General features: G+C 55.7%; 4 protein-coding genes across 4 annotated transcripts; 2 read left to right on the plus strand and 2 right to left on the minus strand.

Annotated features, from left to right (window-relative positions):
* Positions 1-1428: 1428 nt before the first annotated feature.
* BROUX77_007510 (uncharacterized protein) lies at positions 1429-5163 on the plus strand (the record flags this gene model as incomplete). Its single annotated transcript, XM_073752613.1, has 3 exons — positions 1429-3262; positions 3320-3385; positions 3446-5163. 3 exons carry the CDS (start codon positions 1429-1431, stop codon positions 5161-5163), a joined length of 3618 nt encoding a protein of 1205 aa, XP_073601803.1.
* A 3066-nt stretch (positions 5164-8229) lies between these two features.
* On the plus strand, positions 8230-9789 carry BROUX77_007511 (uncharacterized protein; the record flags this gene model as incomplete). The annotated part of the gene is made up of 1 exon (XM_073752614.1): positions 8230-9789. The coding sequence occupies one exon, from the start codon at positions 8230-8232 to the stop codon at positions 9787-9789; it is 1560 nt and encodes a 519-aa protein (XP_073601804.1).
* Positions 9790-10583: 794 nt separating this feature from the next.
* On the minus strand, positions 10584-13159 carry BROUX77_007512 (uncharacterized protein; the record flags this gene model as incomplete). The annotated part of the gene is made up of 2 exons (XM_073752615.1): positions 10584-12431; positions 12515-13159. 2 exons carry the CDS (start codon positions 13157-13159, stop codon positions 10584-10586), a joined length of 2493 nt encoding a protein of 830 aa, XP_073601805.1.
* Positions 13160-13554: 395 nt separating this feature from the next.
* On the minus strand, positions 13555-15252 carry BROUX77_007513 (uncharacterized protein; the record flags this gene model as incomplete). The annotated part of the gene is made up of 3 exons (XM_073752616.1): positions 13555-14372; positions 14439-15114; positions 15235-15252. 3 exons carry the CDS (start codon positions 15250-15252, stop codon positions 13555-13557), a joined length of 1512 nt encoding a protein of 503 aa, XP_073601806.1.
* Between the last annotated feature and the right edge of the window lie 3799 nt (positions 15253-19051).

The raw sequence follows: 19051 nt of genomic DNA on the forward strand, positions 1-19051 counted from the left end.
GAGGTGATGCAATGGTGGTTGGTTGGAAACGGGGTCGGAAGTTTTTAGAGTAGAAAAAAGGTATGCGGATCAGCTTTGGCGCAGGGCGGCTTGCATGATAGTTCTGTCTGAGCGTGAAGAAAAAAAATACAGCGGGCCAAAGACAGTGGATTGATGACAGGCAGACAGGAGGACAGAGTATGGAGGACTGTGGATAGAGGACAGGGTGGGGGATCTGGGCTGGAGCGGCAACACAAAAGTGGGGTACAGGTATAGGCAGAAGCAGCAATACATTGATACCTTGTTAGAGGTGGTCAATGCAATGAATGAATGAATGGGGTGGTGGGGCCAACAGCAGAGGGGCAGGCCTGGGCCTGGGACTAGTTACAGGCGGGCTAGGCCCAATGCCACTTGATACAGGGGCTTTGGGAGCCCAAAATGGCTGGCCAGGCTTCCGTTTTCAGGCGGTTGTTTGGGTGGGTGGGCCCCCTCAATGTATTGTATTGTGCACAAGTGCCAGGTTCCCAGACTCCCAAATGCCCCTCAGACGGTGATTGGCCAGGGCCCGCATCCTTCTCAGACACACCTAAAACCAAGCAGCCACAGTTAGCAGTTAGCAGTTAGCAGCTAGCAGGCACTGCCGGCACTCCAGCGCTGACGTCGTGATCCGCCCCAGCCAACGGCCAGCTTGCTCTCCAGCGTCCTTTTGCTCCGCCCAACATCCCACTGCACTCCCAATTAATCTGCCCACCTGTGCTCTCGTCTGCATTGCCCCATCCCATACACATCGCTGTCTCTGATGCATTTCGTCCTTTCTGCCATGCGCTAGTCGAACCGAACGTCCCGAAGCCATAAACACCTCTTCACCCACCTCTTGCCCAACCTTGGACGTCGTCGACCGTCGACAGCTGCCGCGAGATTGCTGATTGCTCTGCCGGCCACCGAGACAGAGACCGAGACCCAGCCCGAGACCGAGTCTGCCTGTGCTGTCTCTGGCCGTCTTCTACCAGCCAGCCTGCCAGTCAGCCAGCCAGCGTGCTTCGTTGGCCACTGACCATCACACACAATCACAATCACCTGTCTGCCTGTCTGCCTGTCTCCTGCTTCGTTTGCTTGTGCTCGCTTTTGGGCCGCGCTGTCTTGACTGGTGGCCTGCGGCTTGATCAGCTGCGCCTCTGCTTGCTCCTGTTTTTTTAAAACCTTTTTTTTTGCTTCCACGTCTTCCTGTGCTCGTGCTTGCTCGCACTCCTTCTCAGTGCCTGCCTGCCTGCTTACTCTTTCTCTTGCTATTCCCGCTCGCAGAACCCCTTCCCTCCACGCCCACCCTTAATTCTCGATTCTCTCGCCGACACCGCCCGCCTTGCCAGTTTAGCTGCTTCTTAAACATCCAGATCCCCATTTCGGCTGCCTCACCTTCCCACGCCTGCCCCTCTGGTCCCGGTCACAGCCATGGCTGCCGTTCCGTTTCGGGTCAAGGCCCTCTTCGAATACGTCTCCGAGCATCAGGATGACCTCAAGTTCGCCGAGGGCCAGTTCATCACCGTCACCGCCGAGGAAGACGATGATTGGTACTATGGAGAATACGCTGACGAATCCGGTGCGAAGAAGGAGGGCATCTTTCCCCGCAACTTTGTCGAAAAGGTTGAGCCGACTGCGCCGCCGCGGCCCACCAGGCGCAAGAAGCGGGACTCCATTGATCCCGCCACCGCCGTGAGCCCCCACCAGGCCGACTCAGACCGCTCTGCCGCCGCTGCCGCCGCCGCTGCTGCTCCCATCGCAAACCTCGAACCTGAGCCCGAACCTAAGCAGGAGGTTGCACCTGTTCCTGTTGCCACTGCTCCTGCTCCTGCTCCTGAGCCGATTTCTGCTCCGGCCCCCGCTACTGTTCCCCCTCCAGCTGCAGCTGCAGCTCCAGCTCCAGTTCAAGCTACGGCTCCAGCTTCTCCCATTGCTGAATCGCATCCATCTCCTGTGGCACCCCCCGCACCTCAACCCGTCAAAGCTCCTGAGCTGCCTACCCCGCACTCTATCCCGACTTCAGCTCCCGCAGCTCCCGCAGCATCCAAGCCGCCGCCGCCGCCTCCTCAACCTAAGCCTAGTGGCCCTCCTCCCGTTGGGGGCAAGCCAACCAACAATGCTTTCCTTCAGAGAATTGCCGCCTTCAACAAGGGCGGCGGTGGCCCGGTCGTGCCTGTCAAGCCCGGCCCCTCTAACCAGTACATCAAGAAGCCCTTCGTAGCCGCACCCCCCAGCCGCGACGCCTATGTTGCTCCTGCTCGCACCAACTTCCCTACGCCCAAGATATACCGTCGTGACGAGGACCCAGAGGTCAAAGAACAGGAGGCTGAAATCAAGGAAGCTGCTGCCAAGGCAGGTCTCCTGGTTGAATCCAACAATGATGCCGATGCCGAGGATCAGCCCAAGCCCTTGAGTTTAAAGGAGCGCATGGCACTACTACAAAAGCAACAGTTGGAAGCCGCCCAACGCCATGCCGACATTGTCGCAAAGAAGGAAAAGCCGAAAAAGCCTGTCAAGAAACGCACCGAAAGTTTTGACCTTCCGCCTACTGCTCCCGAAGCTTCTGGCAGCAAGCCTGAGGCCACCGAAGCACAGGCGACTGGCTCTGTCGAAAATGACTCTCAGTCTGCCGTACCACTGTCGCCCCCCAGAAACCGCGCTGTTAGAAACGTTGAGGCCAGCGATGGCAACGAGGCCGATCTATCCGGTGCTGGTGAAACTACCGAAGGTCCCGAAGACCTTGCTGACCGTGATGACTCCCTTGGCGAACAGCCTGCCAAGCAACAAGTTACTGCAGCTGCAGATGAACAGGAAGAAGAAGAGGAAGGAGAGGAAGAGGAAGACGATGACATCGACCCCGAGGTCAGAAGAAAGGAGGAACTACGTGCTAGAATGGCAAAGCTTAGTGGGGGCATGGGAATGCCTGGTATGGGCATGGCCGGTATGTTTGGCGGCCCCATGATGGGCATGGGCGGACCTCCTGCTATCCGCAAAAAGAAGCCTGCTGCTCCCACAGAGCGTAAATCGGTCGACCAGCAGCGCGATGATGAGCCTGCGTCCCCGGCTTCCATCTCTGCTCCTGCGCCCTTCCCGATTCCCGGAATGATGGCCCTACCTGGAATGTCCCAGAAACCAAGCGCTGAAGAAGAGGCTGCTCCGATCCCCTCTGCTGCTCCCCAGATCCCCGCTTCCTCTCCTAGATCTTCTGTTGAGGTGAAGCAACCTGAAGCAGAAACCAAAGAGCCCCAGTCGCCTTTATCGCAAGGTGAGCACTAACTTCATGAGCCATTAATGACATACAAAAGCTAACACCACGTTTCAGACGCCCCGAGAAGTCCTCCTGTGGCTCCCTCAATGCCTAAGATTCCTAGAGTTCCGGTCCCTGAAAGTGAGTGCACCTTGTAAAGCTAATATATAAAACAATGGACATCTAACATGTTGGTTCTAGCGCGTGCGGCTCCTCCGCCTCCTCCAGTGAATATCCCAACCTCCACAACAGAAATCCTCTCACCCAGCCCTGGGTCTGCTTCTGATGACGAGGAAACCGATGGCCATAGTCATGCTGCGCATCAGAGCGGCCCCTCCAGTCCTGCCGCCAGATCTCCGCCGCCACTGCCACCCATTGTTTCTCCTACCCTCACTACAAATACTAGTCGCATACCGCCTATCCCTCTCATGACCTCTCCCATTCAGGAAGCCCCTCCTTCTCCACCTCAGAACAAGAGACTCAGCAGGCCGCCGCCTCCCATCCCTGAAGCCGCTCCCGCCCTTCCCGCACAAACACGTGCGCCTCCCCCGCCTCCTCCTCCTAATGCAGCACCAGGTCTTCCGCCTGTCATGAACAGAGATGAAGAAGACAAGGAAGAGGTTACCGAATATGACGGGGATTATGACACGGATATTGCGTCATCAGCCCCTCACAAAGATGCGCTGCATCGGGACGTGAATATGGAAGCCGAGAGTCCTGCTGTCGCGCCGCCGCCAGTTCCCATGTCCATGCCTCGAGCAGTTCCTCGAGTCCCTTCTAGTCCGACTCCCGCTCATGATGGCCGTCGCTCTCTTGACTTCCCACGTGCTGCACCTCCGCTGCCGCCTTCAGCCGCCCCTCCTGTCCAGCATTCAGAGCCTGCAAATAACGACTATGTGTATAAACCCCAGCGTCAAAGTTTCAGTTACACTAGCCGACAGGCTATCATCCAGCCTATGATTGAGGAAGAAGAAGGGAGCTTTGGAGCCTCTTCTGTCTCTCCTCCTCCTCCTCGAGCCGCGCCTATTCCCTCAGCCCCGCCTCCTTCTATGCCGACCAGATCGGCCAAGCAGTCGTTTGATGGTGTTCGTGTGCCCGTTCGTCGCTCTATTGACGTGGGCCGCCCATCCATGTCGATGGAGTCTGGGTTCATTGCCAATGACGTTGATGTTGGTGCACACACTACTTGGTTTGCGCAAGATGGACAAGTCCCGCCTGTCTTCCAGAACCGAAAGGATATCCTGGTCGAGAGTGAACACGAGACTACAACTAACTCGGGTGCAAAAACAGTGATTACTCGCCTGGTTTATGTTCTCTTCCAGGACTACTCGCAGACCATCCTCACAGTCAAGTATGACCCATACAACACGTCGGATGTTTCAATTGAGCAGCGCCATGAGCCCCCTCCGCGTGCTCTTCGCCAGGATCAACTCGAGGACTCTTACGAGCGCTACGGAAAGGCAATTTTCGAGGGGGCCAGTAACAAGAAGGACACTGTTGTTGGTGACGGCACGCCTCAGAAACTGGTCATGGAACTTCTCCGGCCCTTCAACGACGTGCTTGGGCCTATCGGCACGCGCTCCTACGGTGCATTGGTGTATGCCAACATGGCCAACGCGTCGACACAACAAAACGACCAGATCCGGCCTGGTGACATTATCTCCTTCCGCAATGCCCGGTTCCAAGGCAAGCACGGCCCGATGCACGCCAAGTACTCGATGGAAGTCGGCAAGCCAGATCACGTGGCCGTCGTAGCCGAGTGGGACGGCACCAAGAAGAAGGTGCGGGCGTGGGAGCAGGGCCGCGAAAGCAAAAAGGTCAAAATGGAAAGCTTCAAGCTGGACGATTTGCGCAGTGGCGAAGTCAAGATCTGGCGCGTCATGCCGCGGACGTGGGTTGGCTGGAGCGGTGCGAAGTAATATGGCATGACGTGACCTGACGTGACGTGTACCGGGACAGAGAGGAATGGGGGAGGATGACGGTATTTCTCGGAAGCTCTGGAGAGGAGGGCCAAGCGGGTGGGCTGATGGTGGCTGGACTCTCTGACATCTACAACAGCCCCAGCTTTGGCCCCGTGTTCAAGCTCTCCTCGGTCTCGTGTCTATGTGCACGTCTATTTGTATATGGCTCTTGTGTGTTTTCTGTCTGTCTTGATTCGTCATAGTTTTAGTTTCTTTTTTTAACAATTGGTTGTTTGATTGCCTATTTGCCTGGAACCACCACACTCGACACACGCAACTGTTCCATGTTCTATGAGTTATACTTTGGGGACATCACGACATGCATGCTTACATAATATGCGGAGATTCCAACGCGTGACGTGCCATGTTGTTCGAGGCGGGCAGCAGCAGTTTTTTTCCTGTTGAAACAGCTGTCGACATACCGCTGTTTGCGGGCGGCGTGTCTCCATGGGGCCTTTTTTCTTTCGTATGTTGACGTAGTGAGAGGAGAGGAAAGAGGAGCATGGTTGTACTTTTTACTCGTACTTTTACTTTTATTATGCACACAGCCCCCCCAGGCATCAGCCCGCGTTATACTTGGAACACAGGCAAGTGCATAGGTGGAATGGCGCGGCTTGTGGCTTTGTTTCTATTGTGAGGTGAGCTGGGAGAGACAAATCTCATGTCAGCATCGCCGGAAGCGGGTGGGGAGGGGGAGGTTGAGCTGGGGTAGCACAAGGGTTACGTGAAGGGTTTTGCGGGGGGAAAGGTGAGCGGGGGAGGGGAGTTCTCCACAAATGAACGAGAACAAGAAAGACAGATTTCTTGTTGGCTGCGGCTCCACAAGACTTTTTTTTTCGTCTTCATGTACTTGCAATGTATGCATGTATGTAGGTCACGAGAATGCCATGAAATGGGCAGGAACCAAGCTAGTTGAGTTGTGCTTTGTTGGCAACTACTGCAGCAGCACAGCGAGCTAGCTACCTACACCTGCATTCTTACATAAGCGAGGGGGAGGTCCTTGTGAAGTGTGCGGTGCGCAAGCATGTGTTGACCGTTTTTTTTTTGTCATTGTTCGTCTTCATTTTTTTTTTCTAGAGGGCCTTGTGTGTCAATATGTGGCTTGTTAATATGTAGCGAGGTCAATATAGGGTCCTCTTGTTCCAAGCATCGGCTCGGAGAAGAAGCAGACAATGGAAACAATGAGCCCGGTTGACATGCTTGTAGAGCCAGAAGAGCAGGAGCGCTAGTCCCAGAAGCGAGCTTAGCGCCGTTCCTTCTTGCACGTTGACAACAACGAAAAAAAAGAAAAAACATACAGAGCTGCCCGGGGTTGGAGACACGGACCCGACACGACAACGACAGGCCACGACGACAACTCAAGACAAGTCAGCAAGCACGAGACTAGCCAGCCATGCCTGTCCTTTTTTTTTTGTCTGTAGCTATTTACCGCAAATCGGGACACCTGCTCGCGACCTGCAGGACAAGCACTTCCATGCATCACCAGCTCAACCTCAACCTGCAAGGCAGGTGCCTCCAACTATAAGAAGGAGCAGCATAAGCTGCCGAGTCTCGTTGCCTTAGGCATCACATCACATCACAGCTGACAAGAAGGGCAGCTGCTGGATATAGAAAGTCGGTCCAGCTTTTTTGTGTTTTGGTTGTTGCAGAAGTCTGCAGCAGGGATTGCATTCCTTATACCTGGGGGAGGAAGGAGGGAGGCTCTTTCTTTTTTTCTTTTTGTGTTTTTTTATTGTTCATTGGCTGCCAGCAAAGACACGAAACGCAAAAGAGAAAGAGCGGGCGGGCATGCGGGCTGTCCTGGCAATGGAAATGGCAATAACTCTGGGTAGCTTCCAAGGCACCTTACCTTCCTTCCTTTTATGGTAGCTGGCTGTGGAGACAAAAGCCCAACCAAAGCCCGGATCCAGATGCATGGAGCATTGTTCAAGGGCGCCTTGTACCGGGTACTCTGGCTGGCAGCCATAGTTCCATAGCATCCCTGGTACCGGCTACCTACAGCAATCGAGACCGGCATGCATAGCTGTATTCTGAGTTGCAAACGTGCAATGTATGTATGTAGCGAAGCCCAACCACGACAACACGTACTTGGGGCCAGTTTGCAGAGAGCGGAGGGCCGTGGTTCTGGTTGGCAGCTCGAGGCAGAGGAATGTGGACAGAGCGAAACGCATTTCTGGGGCCTGGTTGTTGTTATAGGAGCAGTTTGGGCTCTGGCTCTGGCTCTGGCTCTGGCTCTGGCTCTGGCGCCATGGGGCTGCTGGACATCAGGCCGCCGCCTCAGGCTGAGAAGCTGGAAGGAGGGCTTCCCCGGGCTGAGCGGCCGCCCGCCGACCTGCTGGGCTGGCCAGCACTGGGCGGCTGAGCCCTTGGAGCGTGGAGGCTCGACATTTAACTGAATTTAGCGATTCTGGAAGCGGCCTTGCAGCGGGTGAGACATGATTGGCGGGTTGATCTCAGTCTGCGGCCCTAAGACTGAGCGTGCGAGTGCGAGCTTGGTTAAGCTTGGATGAGCTAGGTGATAGCTTGGCCATAGCTTTCTTCCACCAGGCTTCCAGCGAGCGGCCTGCGTGTGCAATGTCTGATCTGATATAATACAGCCAGTTAATGTGGTTGTGTACATAGTTACTTGTACGTCCTGACCGGGTTTCGTTTTCAACGTCATTCCATCATTGGGCAGGAGCCCCAGCCAAACAAGGCAGGAAAGGTCGTTGCGGGAAGGAGGGCGAGAGGGAAAGAAACAAGTCCAAAAAGAGAAGCTGCCTGAGCCACACCTTCCGAAACTCTCCAGCCCGTCGGGTATAACTTTTCTCGCCTTCCTGCCTGGCGGCTGCAAGAAAAGTCTTCACCTTCTTTTTTCTTTTGGCAAAGTCTGGCGATCATGCTTTTTTGTCTCTCTCTTCTTGTGCCCATTAGAAGCCGCCGCGTTTTATCTTTATTCTTAGTTTAATATCTTGTCATCGCCGCTCGGGCTCCTGTTTCTGCTTCTGTCCTGCTCGCCCGCTTCTTATTGCGCCGCCGCCCGCCATGTCTCCGCTATCATTACCCTCGCAATCGTGGGACTTTGCTTCCCGCCACGACTCGGACAACTCGTCCGTCTACGACTCCGGCTCCGGCTCCGACTCGGGTCGCTCGTCGGCGGTCTCTGCCCATCGCCCGCGCCCCGAAAACGTGGGGCCGTCCACCACCCTGTGCTCGCGCTCATCGACAGAGACCTTTGCCTCCACTGTCGCCTCCAGCCTGGACGACGACTGCAACGATCACACTGCCTACGCCCGGGATGCTAATCCCGACCCAAACTACGAGATCCCGCAGCTGCACCCCTACACGCACGACGTTGTCGACCACACGGTGCGCCCGTCAAATCCCGCCGACTTTGCCCGGCTCTTCCCGTCCATGAACCGCCTCCACATCTGCCACGATGACTTCACCGACGACGGCAACATGAATCTCCGTGTGACCACCGATGCCACCTACCGCAACCGCCGCATCTCCATGCAGCTGTTTCACCTGCGCATGTATGACCTTGCGCGCCGTGACTTTTCGCTCCGCCGCTACTGCAGAGATTCGGGCCGCGAGGTGTGCAGCATCAAGCGCCACTATCTCAAGAGGCCCACCAACGAGACGAAACTGTCCGTGTCCAGTGTCTTGCGCAAGAACTTTTCCCTGCGCCGGAGCCACCAGTCTCAGGCTGCCGATGGCCACCAGCCCGCCATTGGTCAGGCCCACGTGCCATTGTGTTGCGGGACTGCTGGCAGCAGGGACAGTCAGGCTAGCAATAGTCACCAGAGCAGTAGCAGCAGCAGTGGCAGCTCTACGACGTCCTCATTATCAGAGCTCTCTTCTGCTGCGTCTTCCGTTTCTGCCCGGCCACAGCGGCCGCTGGCTACCGACACCGTCAAGCTCGAGTTCTCAAACTATGCCCGGGTGGACGTCACCAGACAGAGCTCGCGGAGCTTCTTCCACTACGACTTTGACTGGTGGGGCAACCATTATTCCTGGCACCGTGTGACCGACGAACAAAACATGCCCGGCGTCGTTTCCTTCCACCTGTACCGCAACGCTGACCCCGTTCCGCTGGCGCATCTTGTCCCTGAGACGCGCTCGCCCAATCAAGTGACGGCTGACGAAGACGCCAACGGCTGGGTCCCCCCGTGCCACATGTGGATCAGCGACAAGTCGATTCTAAACGAGCTGACAGACCACGCCGACGTCATCGTGGCCACTGCTCTCGTATCGCTAGTCGATGACTGCATCCGCTCCAAGTGGCAGCAGCAGCCCGCCAAGAAGCCGCGGCACCGCATGTCGATGCTACTGCTCAACCCGTCGTCGCCGCTCTCGCTCGCCGCTGGAAAAGCCCGCGCCCAGTCCGTCACCTCGCAGCCCACGGCCGCAGCGAGCAACCTCGACCACTGGCAGATTGCCTCGCCCGCCGCTGCCGCTGCCCGCCCACCCCGGCTCCAGCCGTACAAAAAAGTCTTGTCGCATTTACACCTGCGCGCGCCCTTTCGCCGGCGCTCGTCGGCCTCGAAAGCGTCCAGTCCGCTGCGCTTCATGAGCCACTTGGCGCCGGCGACGCCGTACTAATCACTGTCATTCTTTGTTTTTTTTTTTCTTTTTTCTCTCACATTTTGCATTTGTCTCGCTTGCATAGCACTGCATTTTGGCATTTTGGCATATTTTTTTCTTTCTTGATTCTCGCCATTCCTGATACCACTTACATCCAACACCTGCACTTTTCTTTTTTGTTTTTAGGAGGAGGGTTTCCTCGCTTATTTTCACATGGCCTTGTACACCAGGCCTTCTTGCACACACACAGACGTCCTATTTTTTTTTTCTTCTTTTCATTCGTCTTCTCCTATGTCGTCTCCTCGTCCCTCGCTTCGCCGTGTTTCCGGCTGCCAGCATCATCTGTTCTAGATTATGGGTGCTTAATAGTATTCTATTCTTTTTGTGTCGTCTTTTCTTTTTTTTTTCTCGTCAGAAAAAAAGACTTTCTTTTTGTCTGTATTCTTCTCCTTGTGAAGTAGAAGAAGGAATCTATAAAAAAAAAACAGTGATTAACTACGTCATTCACTTTCTTTCCTTTGTCTTTTACATGTTGTTGCATGTCAACTTTGTCCAGCATCTTCTGTGTCTTGGGGGATTTCTCTTTTTTTTGTCATCTTGTTCTCACCTTTATTCCACAGAGTTGGTCTCTCTCTCTCTCTCTCTCCATACGATCCAGTTCCTTGTTTCCTCAGTCTCGAGCTACCAATAAACCATGCAGAATGTAATCTACCATCACTCTTTCAATCCTAGCCCTAAACCTCCGTAGACTCCATTCACTCCCTTTCCCGTCCCGTAGAAGTAGTAAAGCGCCCTGCCCCCCAGACTCACCCTCAATACATGCCCTGCTGCTGCTCCATCCCCTCCGCCTCGCCGTCTCCCGCGCCCCCGCCAAACCACGTGCCAAAGTCCAGCTTCATCAGCAGATGACTAATCCCACCGACGCGCACAGGCACATACTCCGACTCCTCAACCACAGCGCCATCCTCATCTCCGTCGCCCGCCGCCGCCGACGCCTTGGCCGTAGGCGGGGCCGCCTCATCCTCCAGGTCGGCCATGAACGACGCATCAGCCTCGAGCGCGCGCAGCGCCGCAACGACATCGCGCGTCGTGCAGCGCACCGCCTCCTCGATGGCACGCAAGCTGGCGCGCGTGTGCTGCTCGTCGGTCGCCAGGTCGACAAAGGCATCGACGACGCCCGCGTCCTCCTCGAGGTCCATGGCGGCCCAGACGGCCTGCAGGCTGTGGATCACGGCGACCAACTGGTCGGCGCTGACAAGCAGGCTGTACAGCGCGTCGGTGAAGCTGGCCTGCGTCAGGAAGAGCGACTTGGTCAGCGTGCGCAGGTAGACGCGGTGCGCGACCGAGATGGACTGCGGGTCGAGCGCGCTGCCGGCGTAGCGCTGACTGCTGCGCCGGGACGGCGGGCGGGAGGCGGGGCGCTGGCTTTCGGCGTCGCTGCGGAGGCTTGGGCCGTGGGGCGGCGAGACCTCGGGTGTATCGTCGACATCGAGGAACAGGTCTTGGTCGGCGCTTGCGTCCTCTGTCTCTAGGCGACCCGGACCCGTGGCTACGCCCTCGCGTGACCTCTGGCGGTGCAGAATACTTGCGCCTCCCGCAGGCGAGGATCCCTGGCCAGAGGAAAGCAGCCACGAATGAAAGTTCTCCCACAGGCCCGCGACGATTTCAGATTGTAGATATGCCTCTGTCTCGGAGAGAAAGAAGACTGCTGCGCTGCATGTGACCCAGGCGCTCCGCATTGCCAAGGAACGCGTTTGCTGCCGCTGGCGCAAGAGTTTCACCTGGACGCTGCCATAGCCAGAGCTGCCCCCGGGCGGACCAGGCGGTGCGGGGTGATGTCGGCGCAGAGGAGTAGCCTTCCATAGGTCGGTGAGTCTGAGATGGGCGCGCTTGATGGACAGCAGATATGAGTTGATGGCGGAATATACTTGCAGGTCTGACTTGGTCAGGAACATGTCCAATGGCGATGGAATGTCCGGGATTGTGAGCACAGTTGGCACGGCAAAAAGCAGATTTCTAAATGGCGTGTCGACAATGGTAGTGCTAGTAGACTTAGACGATGCCCTAGCGGCAAGCCGCAGTGGCGTCTGCGGCTTGGACTTTGTCAGCTCAAGCCGGATGAGGTCCCGCGCTAGCTCCAAGGCCTCGTCCTCGTCGGCGTGGAGTCCCTGCATCGAGCCCAGGGTAGCCCAAACCCTCGCAAGCACGCGCGTAACCTCGCCCTGCTTGACGATGACATTGCCGAGGGTATCACGTTTTTCGTAGGCGAGATTATCAGCTCGCCGCCAGCGGCTGCGGTTCTTTTCATCGGCCTCGTGCGTAAGCGTCATGGCAAACTCTCCGCGGCCAAGCAGGAAGAACTCGCGGAGAAGCGTCAGTGTCGAGCACACTTGTTCCAGGGGAAGCAGCTTCTGCAGAACCTTTTTGGACAGCGCCACGCGGACGCAGTTGATCGTGCGGCTGAAATGCTCCTTGTTGATGGGGTGCGACAGCTTCGAGAGCTCGCCTAGTTGGATTGATAGCAGCTGTCTCCCGGCAGGGCCAGATTCTATCGCAGCGCGTACCTTGGGGTGGTTGAGGGCTCGGCCGACAAAGAGCATCGACGAGGCGGCAGCAGACGTAACGAAGCTTGGGAGCAGGTCTGGGGCCAAGGCGAATTCCTATAGTCACAAACACGTTAGAATAGGTCATAGTGCATGAACACAAGGCATAGAATGCCGCAACTCGACCAAGGGGAACTGACCTCTGCGGGCGTCTTCTGGATGAAGAAGTCAGTGACGCCAGAGCCTGGCAGTCGTCCGTACAAGATCCAAGCAGCCGCCTGCTTCAGCCAGGCCATCTCAGCCGCCTGGACCAGGCTCACAGCCGTAGCCTCGATATCCTCGTATCCCGTCTGCATCTCCCTGCGCAGGCGATCAATCAGGCGCGCGCCAGCACACGGCCGGCCCTCGTCGACGCGCAAGATAAACTGCACAATCTCCCACAGCCAGTGCAGGCGGCGCGTCCAGTCGGCAAACTCGCCGACTACGGCCGTCAGCGGCACAGCCTTGTAGGCGCCGACAAGCGACGAGTCTCGCGCCAGGATGCGCTGCTCCACGGCCAGGATGCGCTGCTGAAAGGCCTGCAGGTGCTCCGTCTCAATGGCCGTGGCCGCCGCGCGGCATATCATCGACGGGTGGCTGGAGCGGATCTGGCTCGAGTAGCTCTGCAGCTTGGTGTTGAGCTCGCTGAGCTGCGCACAGTTGGCCATCAGCTGCCGCTCGGGCGGCGTGATGGCGGCCGCGTCGGCGAGCTTGTCGGCGGCCGCGTCGGCGGTGGCGGCCGCATTGGACAGGGTCAGCAGCGGCGACGGGTTTCCCGCCAGCGAGAGAAGAATTTCGTGGAGCATAGGCTGCTGGCAAGAGGGAATCGGCGCTTGTGAGTCGGCTCAAGCTGGTGGCTCGCTTTGCGTCTGCGAATCCACAGAATAATACAACCGCACAGTTCCAGACGACACAGGCACATGAAAGACGGCAAGGCGTTTCTGCGCCATCAACGTCGGCGAAGCACAATGAGGAGAGGCGCGAGGCGATGTCGAGAGTGGCGGCCGTGGTCGTTGTCTTGGTACCACGGCGGCTTTGTTTATTCCACCGTTTTTGTGACATCACAGCTCCAGATGACTAAGTGCGCTAGGGTTACGGCTTGCTCTCGGTAGGGTTTGTCATTAACTAGTTGCGGAACTCTAACTACATAACTATTCATTGCCACTGGGTTCCACCAACGCCTCCAATCTTCTCTCACTAGCTATCTCTTCTTTCCCAGGCCCGAGCTCGCACTGCTCGTCCTACTGCTGCCATTGTAAGCGGGCTTGGGGTTTTCGGGCACCAGCAGGTTGCCGTCATCGCCGCCCACAACAATGTTGCCGCCGCCCTTAGACACCTTGCCAACAATCATACCCTTGGCTACCTTCTTCAGGATGGCCTTGCGTGACACGCCAGTAACATCAATGTACACCAGAGCCACGTTCTTAAAGCCCGAGCCGACATTGCGCGAGAGATCGCCGGCCTCGGCGCCCCAGCGATGGTCAACCACGGTCGTCACACTGGACGACGTGCCCACAAGCAGGTTCTTTGCCGCGTAGTCAATGCCGTCGGCTACCGTGTTGAAAGCCATCAGGGACTTGTTGAAGATACCAGGCTTATAGGAATCAATGACGTTTCCATTGGCATCATACCCACGCCCTGATCCGTCCTTCTTACGGCCAAGATTGGTGCCAAAGCTCTGGGCCATCTTCCCAATGTGGCCGACTGTGGTCGATGACACCTGCGCAGCCTTGGAAGAAAGACTGTTGATTTTGCGTACACGGTCGTGTGTGGACGGCTCAAAGGAGACGGGAGCAGTGGTGGCCTCGGTTCTTTGGACGTATGAGTCTGCCTGGGTCTGCATGGTGCGTGTGATAAAATCCGAAGTGGTCACCACTAATCGAGACGCCATTTTGGCGCCATCGACAATGGTCGAATTCTTGTAAGAAGGATGCAGATCAGGCTCAGTGTAAGACAACGCTGAAGGAGCAACAGAAATAGAGTGGCTACCCTGTGACGGGAATGAGATTTCAACGGGTTCTACAGCCGCATACGGCGTGGTTAGCTTACCACCAGAGGCTTACGGCCAATAGAGTTGAAGCTTACCTTTGGAGCCATGCTTAATCTTGCTGTCTTCGACGACATATCCTTCCCCGATCTCTCCGACAACGCTTCCATCCTCTTCGTCTATAAGCACGATACGGCCGGTTGGTCCGGAGCTGTGGCTTCCGGGCGCGTACGCCTGGCCAGGCGCAAATTGGGCAGGGTTGTAAGGTGGAAGCGTCTCCTGAGATTTCGATGGTGTGTAATTTAGAGAAGCACCGGCGGCTTCTCGCGCCTTTTCTGAGCGGAAAGCCTCCGTAACTGCAGGTTTCGGTGGGGGCGCGCGCTCCAAAAACGCTGTGCATTGTGCCAGTATAGTCTCGAAAGTATCGACGTCCTCCTGCAGACCTGGGCGAGACCCGGGCGAGGGGAACTCTATGCGCGTAAAGGCGCCACTGTCAGGGCCCAGGTCCCAGCGAGGAATGAGGTAGCTAGTGGGCGGCTGGTGGTAAATCTGTGTGGTTGCCGGCAAGGGAAGATCGAGCTCGGGCGGTAGATGCAGATGCAGATAAAAGTCTTCTTCTTGTGTCTTGGCTCCCGGGCGGCTATCGTACGGAGGCGCAGTCGGGACCATTAATAGTGACAGCGTCTGGGGGCCAGCCTGTGTTAGACATTTCTCTTTGCCGTGGGCAACGTGGTAAGCTTTGACGCCATTGATGGCATACAGCAGCTTTGGGTCCTGTACATGAAAAGGCACGCACGCAGAGGTTGGCAGTTAGCAAGGGCCAAGTCTGGGAGAGCACATGCAAGCACGATCGAGAAGGCAGGACAAAGGCAACCGGCCGGCCTGGCTGCTTACATTACGACTAGCAGCCATGTTTACAGCGAACAGTGCAGACGACTCTAGCGATGCCTCTTCTGTGCTGGTCGTTCCAGTTACTAGCGGTGTGTTAGGAGGCGCGTTGGGACAGCGGCTGGTCGGTGGCTTTTTACCAAAGAAAACAGGCGTAGGAGAGGAAGAAGCGCGACTTGTTGATGCTGGTAGTTCTTGTCTAGCTCGCGTCTAGGGCATGTATGTTGGTGTCCGTATGTAGAGTACTGCTTGTATGTCGCAAGATGTGTGGCTAGTCGGACAGCAGCGGTGGCAATGTGGCCGGAAGAACAGTGGGCAGACGGGTACAAAGGGAAAAGAAAGAAGAGAAACAAGATGGTCAGCCCGGGAAAGCAGAGACAGGGTCGGTTAATATCTAACAGCCAAGAGGCAGCTCTGAGGGCTCGGCGTTTATCGTTTCTTCGTTTCTTGTTCACAAATTGTGGCGTTGAAACGGAAAGGAAACCATTGCAGGCTGATCTCCGGCGCCTGTTGCACTACAAGTACAAGAATACTTCTACAAGCGCTTCCTCAGCCCCGCCGGTGGCCCGCCATTGGGAGCTGCAATGAATAAGCGCCGGAGGCCCAGCTAGCTAGAAGGCGGGGGGAGGGGGGAATAGATTGGTTGTACAGGTACAAGCTGCTCGCAGACGAGGTCTATGTGTCTATTTGTAGTTGTACTTGTACTTGTCTTTGTCCTTGTGGGAGGGAGGCTTCCTCATCGCTTTCCATCTTTCGCTTCGTATGTCCAGTTTCCAGGCGTGGATGCTCTGACGTTATGAGCCGCGTGAACTGAACCGTATGAGCCGTGTTCTTAGAGGCCTCCTGACACAGCACGGAGAGCTTCCCAGTCTGGCAGGGAGGGAAGAGGAGAGGAGGGAGGGAGGGGGCTGTACCTTGTAACTATGCACTGACAAAGGCCGACAAGTCAAGCTGATAATGCGGCAGCGTTGGAGGACAGTGTGTGTACTATATGCACTGTGACAAGTTTCATGGGCCATCGTGCTTGGGTAACCCTTAACCCTAGTGCTTAGGATATCTGCGCAAGGCTTCGTTCCTAAGAGCAAGAGGCCAGTCAACACTGCCTCAAAATCAAACAAATCGTCCCGATAAGGCTAGCTAGCTGGCTGTGTACAAAAAAACAACTGCATGTAAAGATACTTGTGCAGCTGCGTGCTGTGCTTATGCCGGCCCTAAAGACTGATCAGTCCAAGCATAGCATGGCGGAACCGATCAATTCCGCAGCCTGCACAAACAACGCAATACGACAGTGCGACTGTCTCACGGACTCGGCCATTTAGGTGTGACAATCACATGCCGCCAACAGTTGAGTTGGTCGAAGCTGGCAACGAGGAGGGTACAGGCTAAGGCATGAATAATATGTATGTAAATACATGCATAACTGGTTACCTTATCTAGCTAGTCACATAGTTAGTTATAGTTATGAGTACACTTGCATGCATGTGTCTCGCCCGAGTTTGAGCGTAAATCGACGGGATGGTGTTACTCATCCCTTTCGCAACAGTCCTGATCGACCTATTTTCTCGGTCGATGGATCGCGCAAGGGAGCCAGCCATGGCCGTGTTTGTAGGCATGTCATGTATGTACATATGCAAGTTCAAGTACAAGTACAGCCACAGGCACGAGCACCTGGATCCCAATACTGCAATTGAATGTGCTTGGGTCCTCGGGTCTCTCTCTGATTGACTTAGGCAGGGCTAAGAGACACATGTCTATACAAACATACATACATACATGCCGGACCTTGCTGCAAAAAAACACAACACTAGAGAACTGAGTGGAGTGCTGTTGGTCAGGGTTACGAGATTAGGTGACCCTGATGCTGACAGTAAAGTAGCATGCACATCTGCATTTGGGTCCTCGTGTGTATGTGAGCATGCATGTTGCATGTGTTCATCTCGTCCTCACTGGGCATGCTTGCTATGTTGCCCCCCCCCCACATCCCCCCGATGACAAGCACTATGTCTCTCTGCAATGTGATTGGCTTCGGAACTAACTAAGACGCTAACATCAACTGTGCAGTTTTCGCTTGTGTCGGGCTCAAGGCCAAGGTAGGAATAGACACATTATGTGCAAAGAACATATCGTATCATGTGCAGACTGTCGGACAGCCTGCCTGGCCCTAGCTATCTGTCTGGCTAGCTGTCTGGCTGGCTGTCTGGTGACGGTGCGCTAGCCGGTCCAGAACAGATGGAGAGACAACAAGAGAATTGGAGAGAAGATGAGAGAAGAGAAGAAAAGGGACGCCAGACAGGAAAGAGCGAGACGAGATGAGATGTGATGCAATGCGTTGCGTTGCGATGTGATGTGTGATGTTCGAGTTGCCGCTTTTGCAGGCCGTGTCTGTGGTTGCATCGGCCCAAGGAACCAAGATAGTTGTAGCTAACTAACTAACCACACTAACTACAGGACGTAGTTACATATATAAAGTATAGTTAGCTGTACCCACAGGGACATGTGTATCATGCATATATACATGCAGGTAGGCAGGCAGCTTGCCGTGCTGTGCTGTGCTGTGCGATGTGATGTGATGTGAGAAGACGAGAGGAGAGTATGCGGATGTCTTGGGTTGTTTTTAGGCTGCCCTTAACTTGCTTTTTGTTCTCTCGGCCGGCAAGTTGGCTGGGCGTGATGGTGAGCGGGGGGCAGGGCCAGGGCCAACAAGCAGTAACGAGACTGGACGATATCCAAGTGGCAGATGCCTGCTACCAGGCGGATGAGCATCCGAGTAAATGCAGGTAGCAGTGCGGCGGATGTCCATACTTGGACGTGATAGCCAGGCATTGCGTGGTCTTTTGTTGTTTCGGGCTCGAGACGTTGGCCCGAGCTGTTGTCATGGGCCGGGGCGGAGGTGGGTAGAGGCCGCCTGGACTTTGGCCCAGCTAGCCCTGCACCATCTGAATACAACGGCAGTGTTGCCAGCGGGTAGAGTTGCAGCGCAACTTGCGCTGGGGAGGTTCTTTTTTCTTTTGTCTTTTGTTTAGTGATATTTTTCTCACTGTCCCGCAATGTTTCTTCTGGGTAGCCAAGGGAAGGTCTCAAGGATAAGTATAAGTTTCATGGGTTGCTCGGACGGCAGCTTGCCATGCCGTGGTGGCCGAATAGCGGCTGGGCGGGCGTGGGATTGTAGAGTTGTAGTTGTACGGATTTCGACAATGCCTGGCCAACGGGCACAGCGGGCGGATGTGGTCTAGAAGACCAGACGCTGTGGGCAAGCTTTGTTCTGAGAGTCTGTACATGGCATGGTTACAACATTACATGTACATATATTTGGACATGGCCGTCCGACATGTGGTTGTGTACAGAAGGTACTGTAAAAGGACGGCGTTGCAACATGGACATTTGCCTCATTGGGTAGTCAACCATGGGAGTGGCTGTCCAAGTGGTTGACTGACTGCATTGTATTGTATCTCTGGCACCGTCCTAGGCTAGAATAGAATGGATGCCATTTGCCGGCGGTTTCGACAGGCTTTCTTTCGACAGGCCCCCATGCCCTAGCCGTCGTCTCGTTTCCCGACGTGAAGAGCAGGATTCACATTCACCCAGCGATCCTGGCCAGGCCAGGCCGGCTTTGTTTCTTAACGGCCTTTGGGTCGGGTGTCTCAAGCGCGTGGCCACAAGCGCAACGCAGCGCAGGCCTGCTTGCACCTGTCGACTTGTCGACTCATGGCTCATTCACCTGCTTATCTTGTTGTCGGTAGGTGGTGGTGACAGCCCTTGTAATGTCTATCCCTTGAGAGATTGAGAGAAGCAGAAGCCTCAGCCAAGACAGGGCCGGGAAGAC

This window comes from Berkeleyomyces rouxiae (genome assembly GCF_048999995.1).
Source record: "Berkeleyomyces rouxiae strain 22BRR77 chromosome Unknown BrBRR77_ptg000012l, whole genome shotgun sequence".
Lineage (NCBI taxonomy): Eukaryota > Fungi > Ascomycota > Sordariomycetes > Microascales > Ceratocystidaceae > Berkeleyomyces > Berkeleyomyces rouxiae.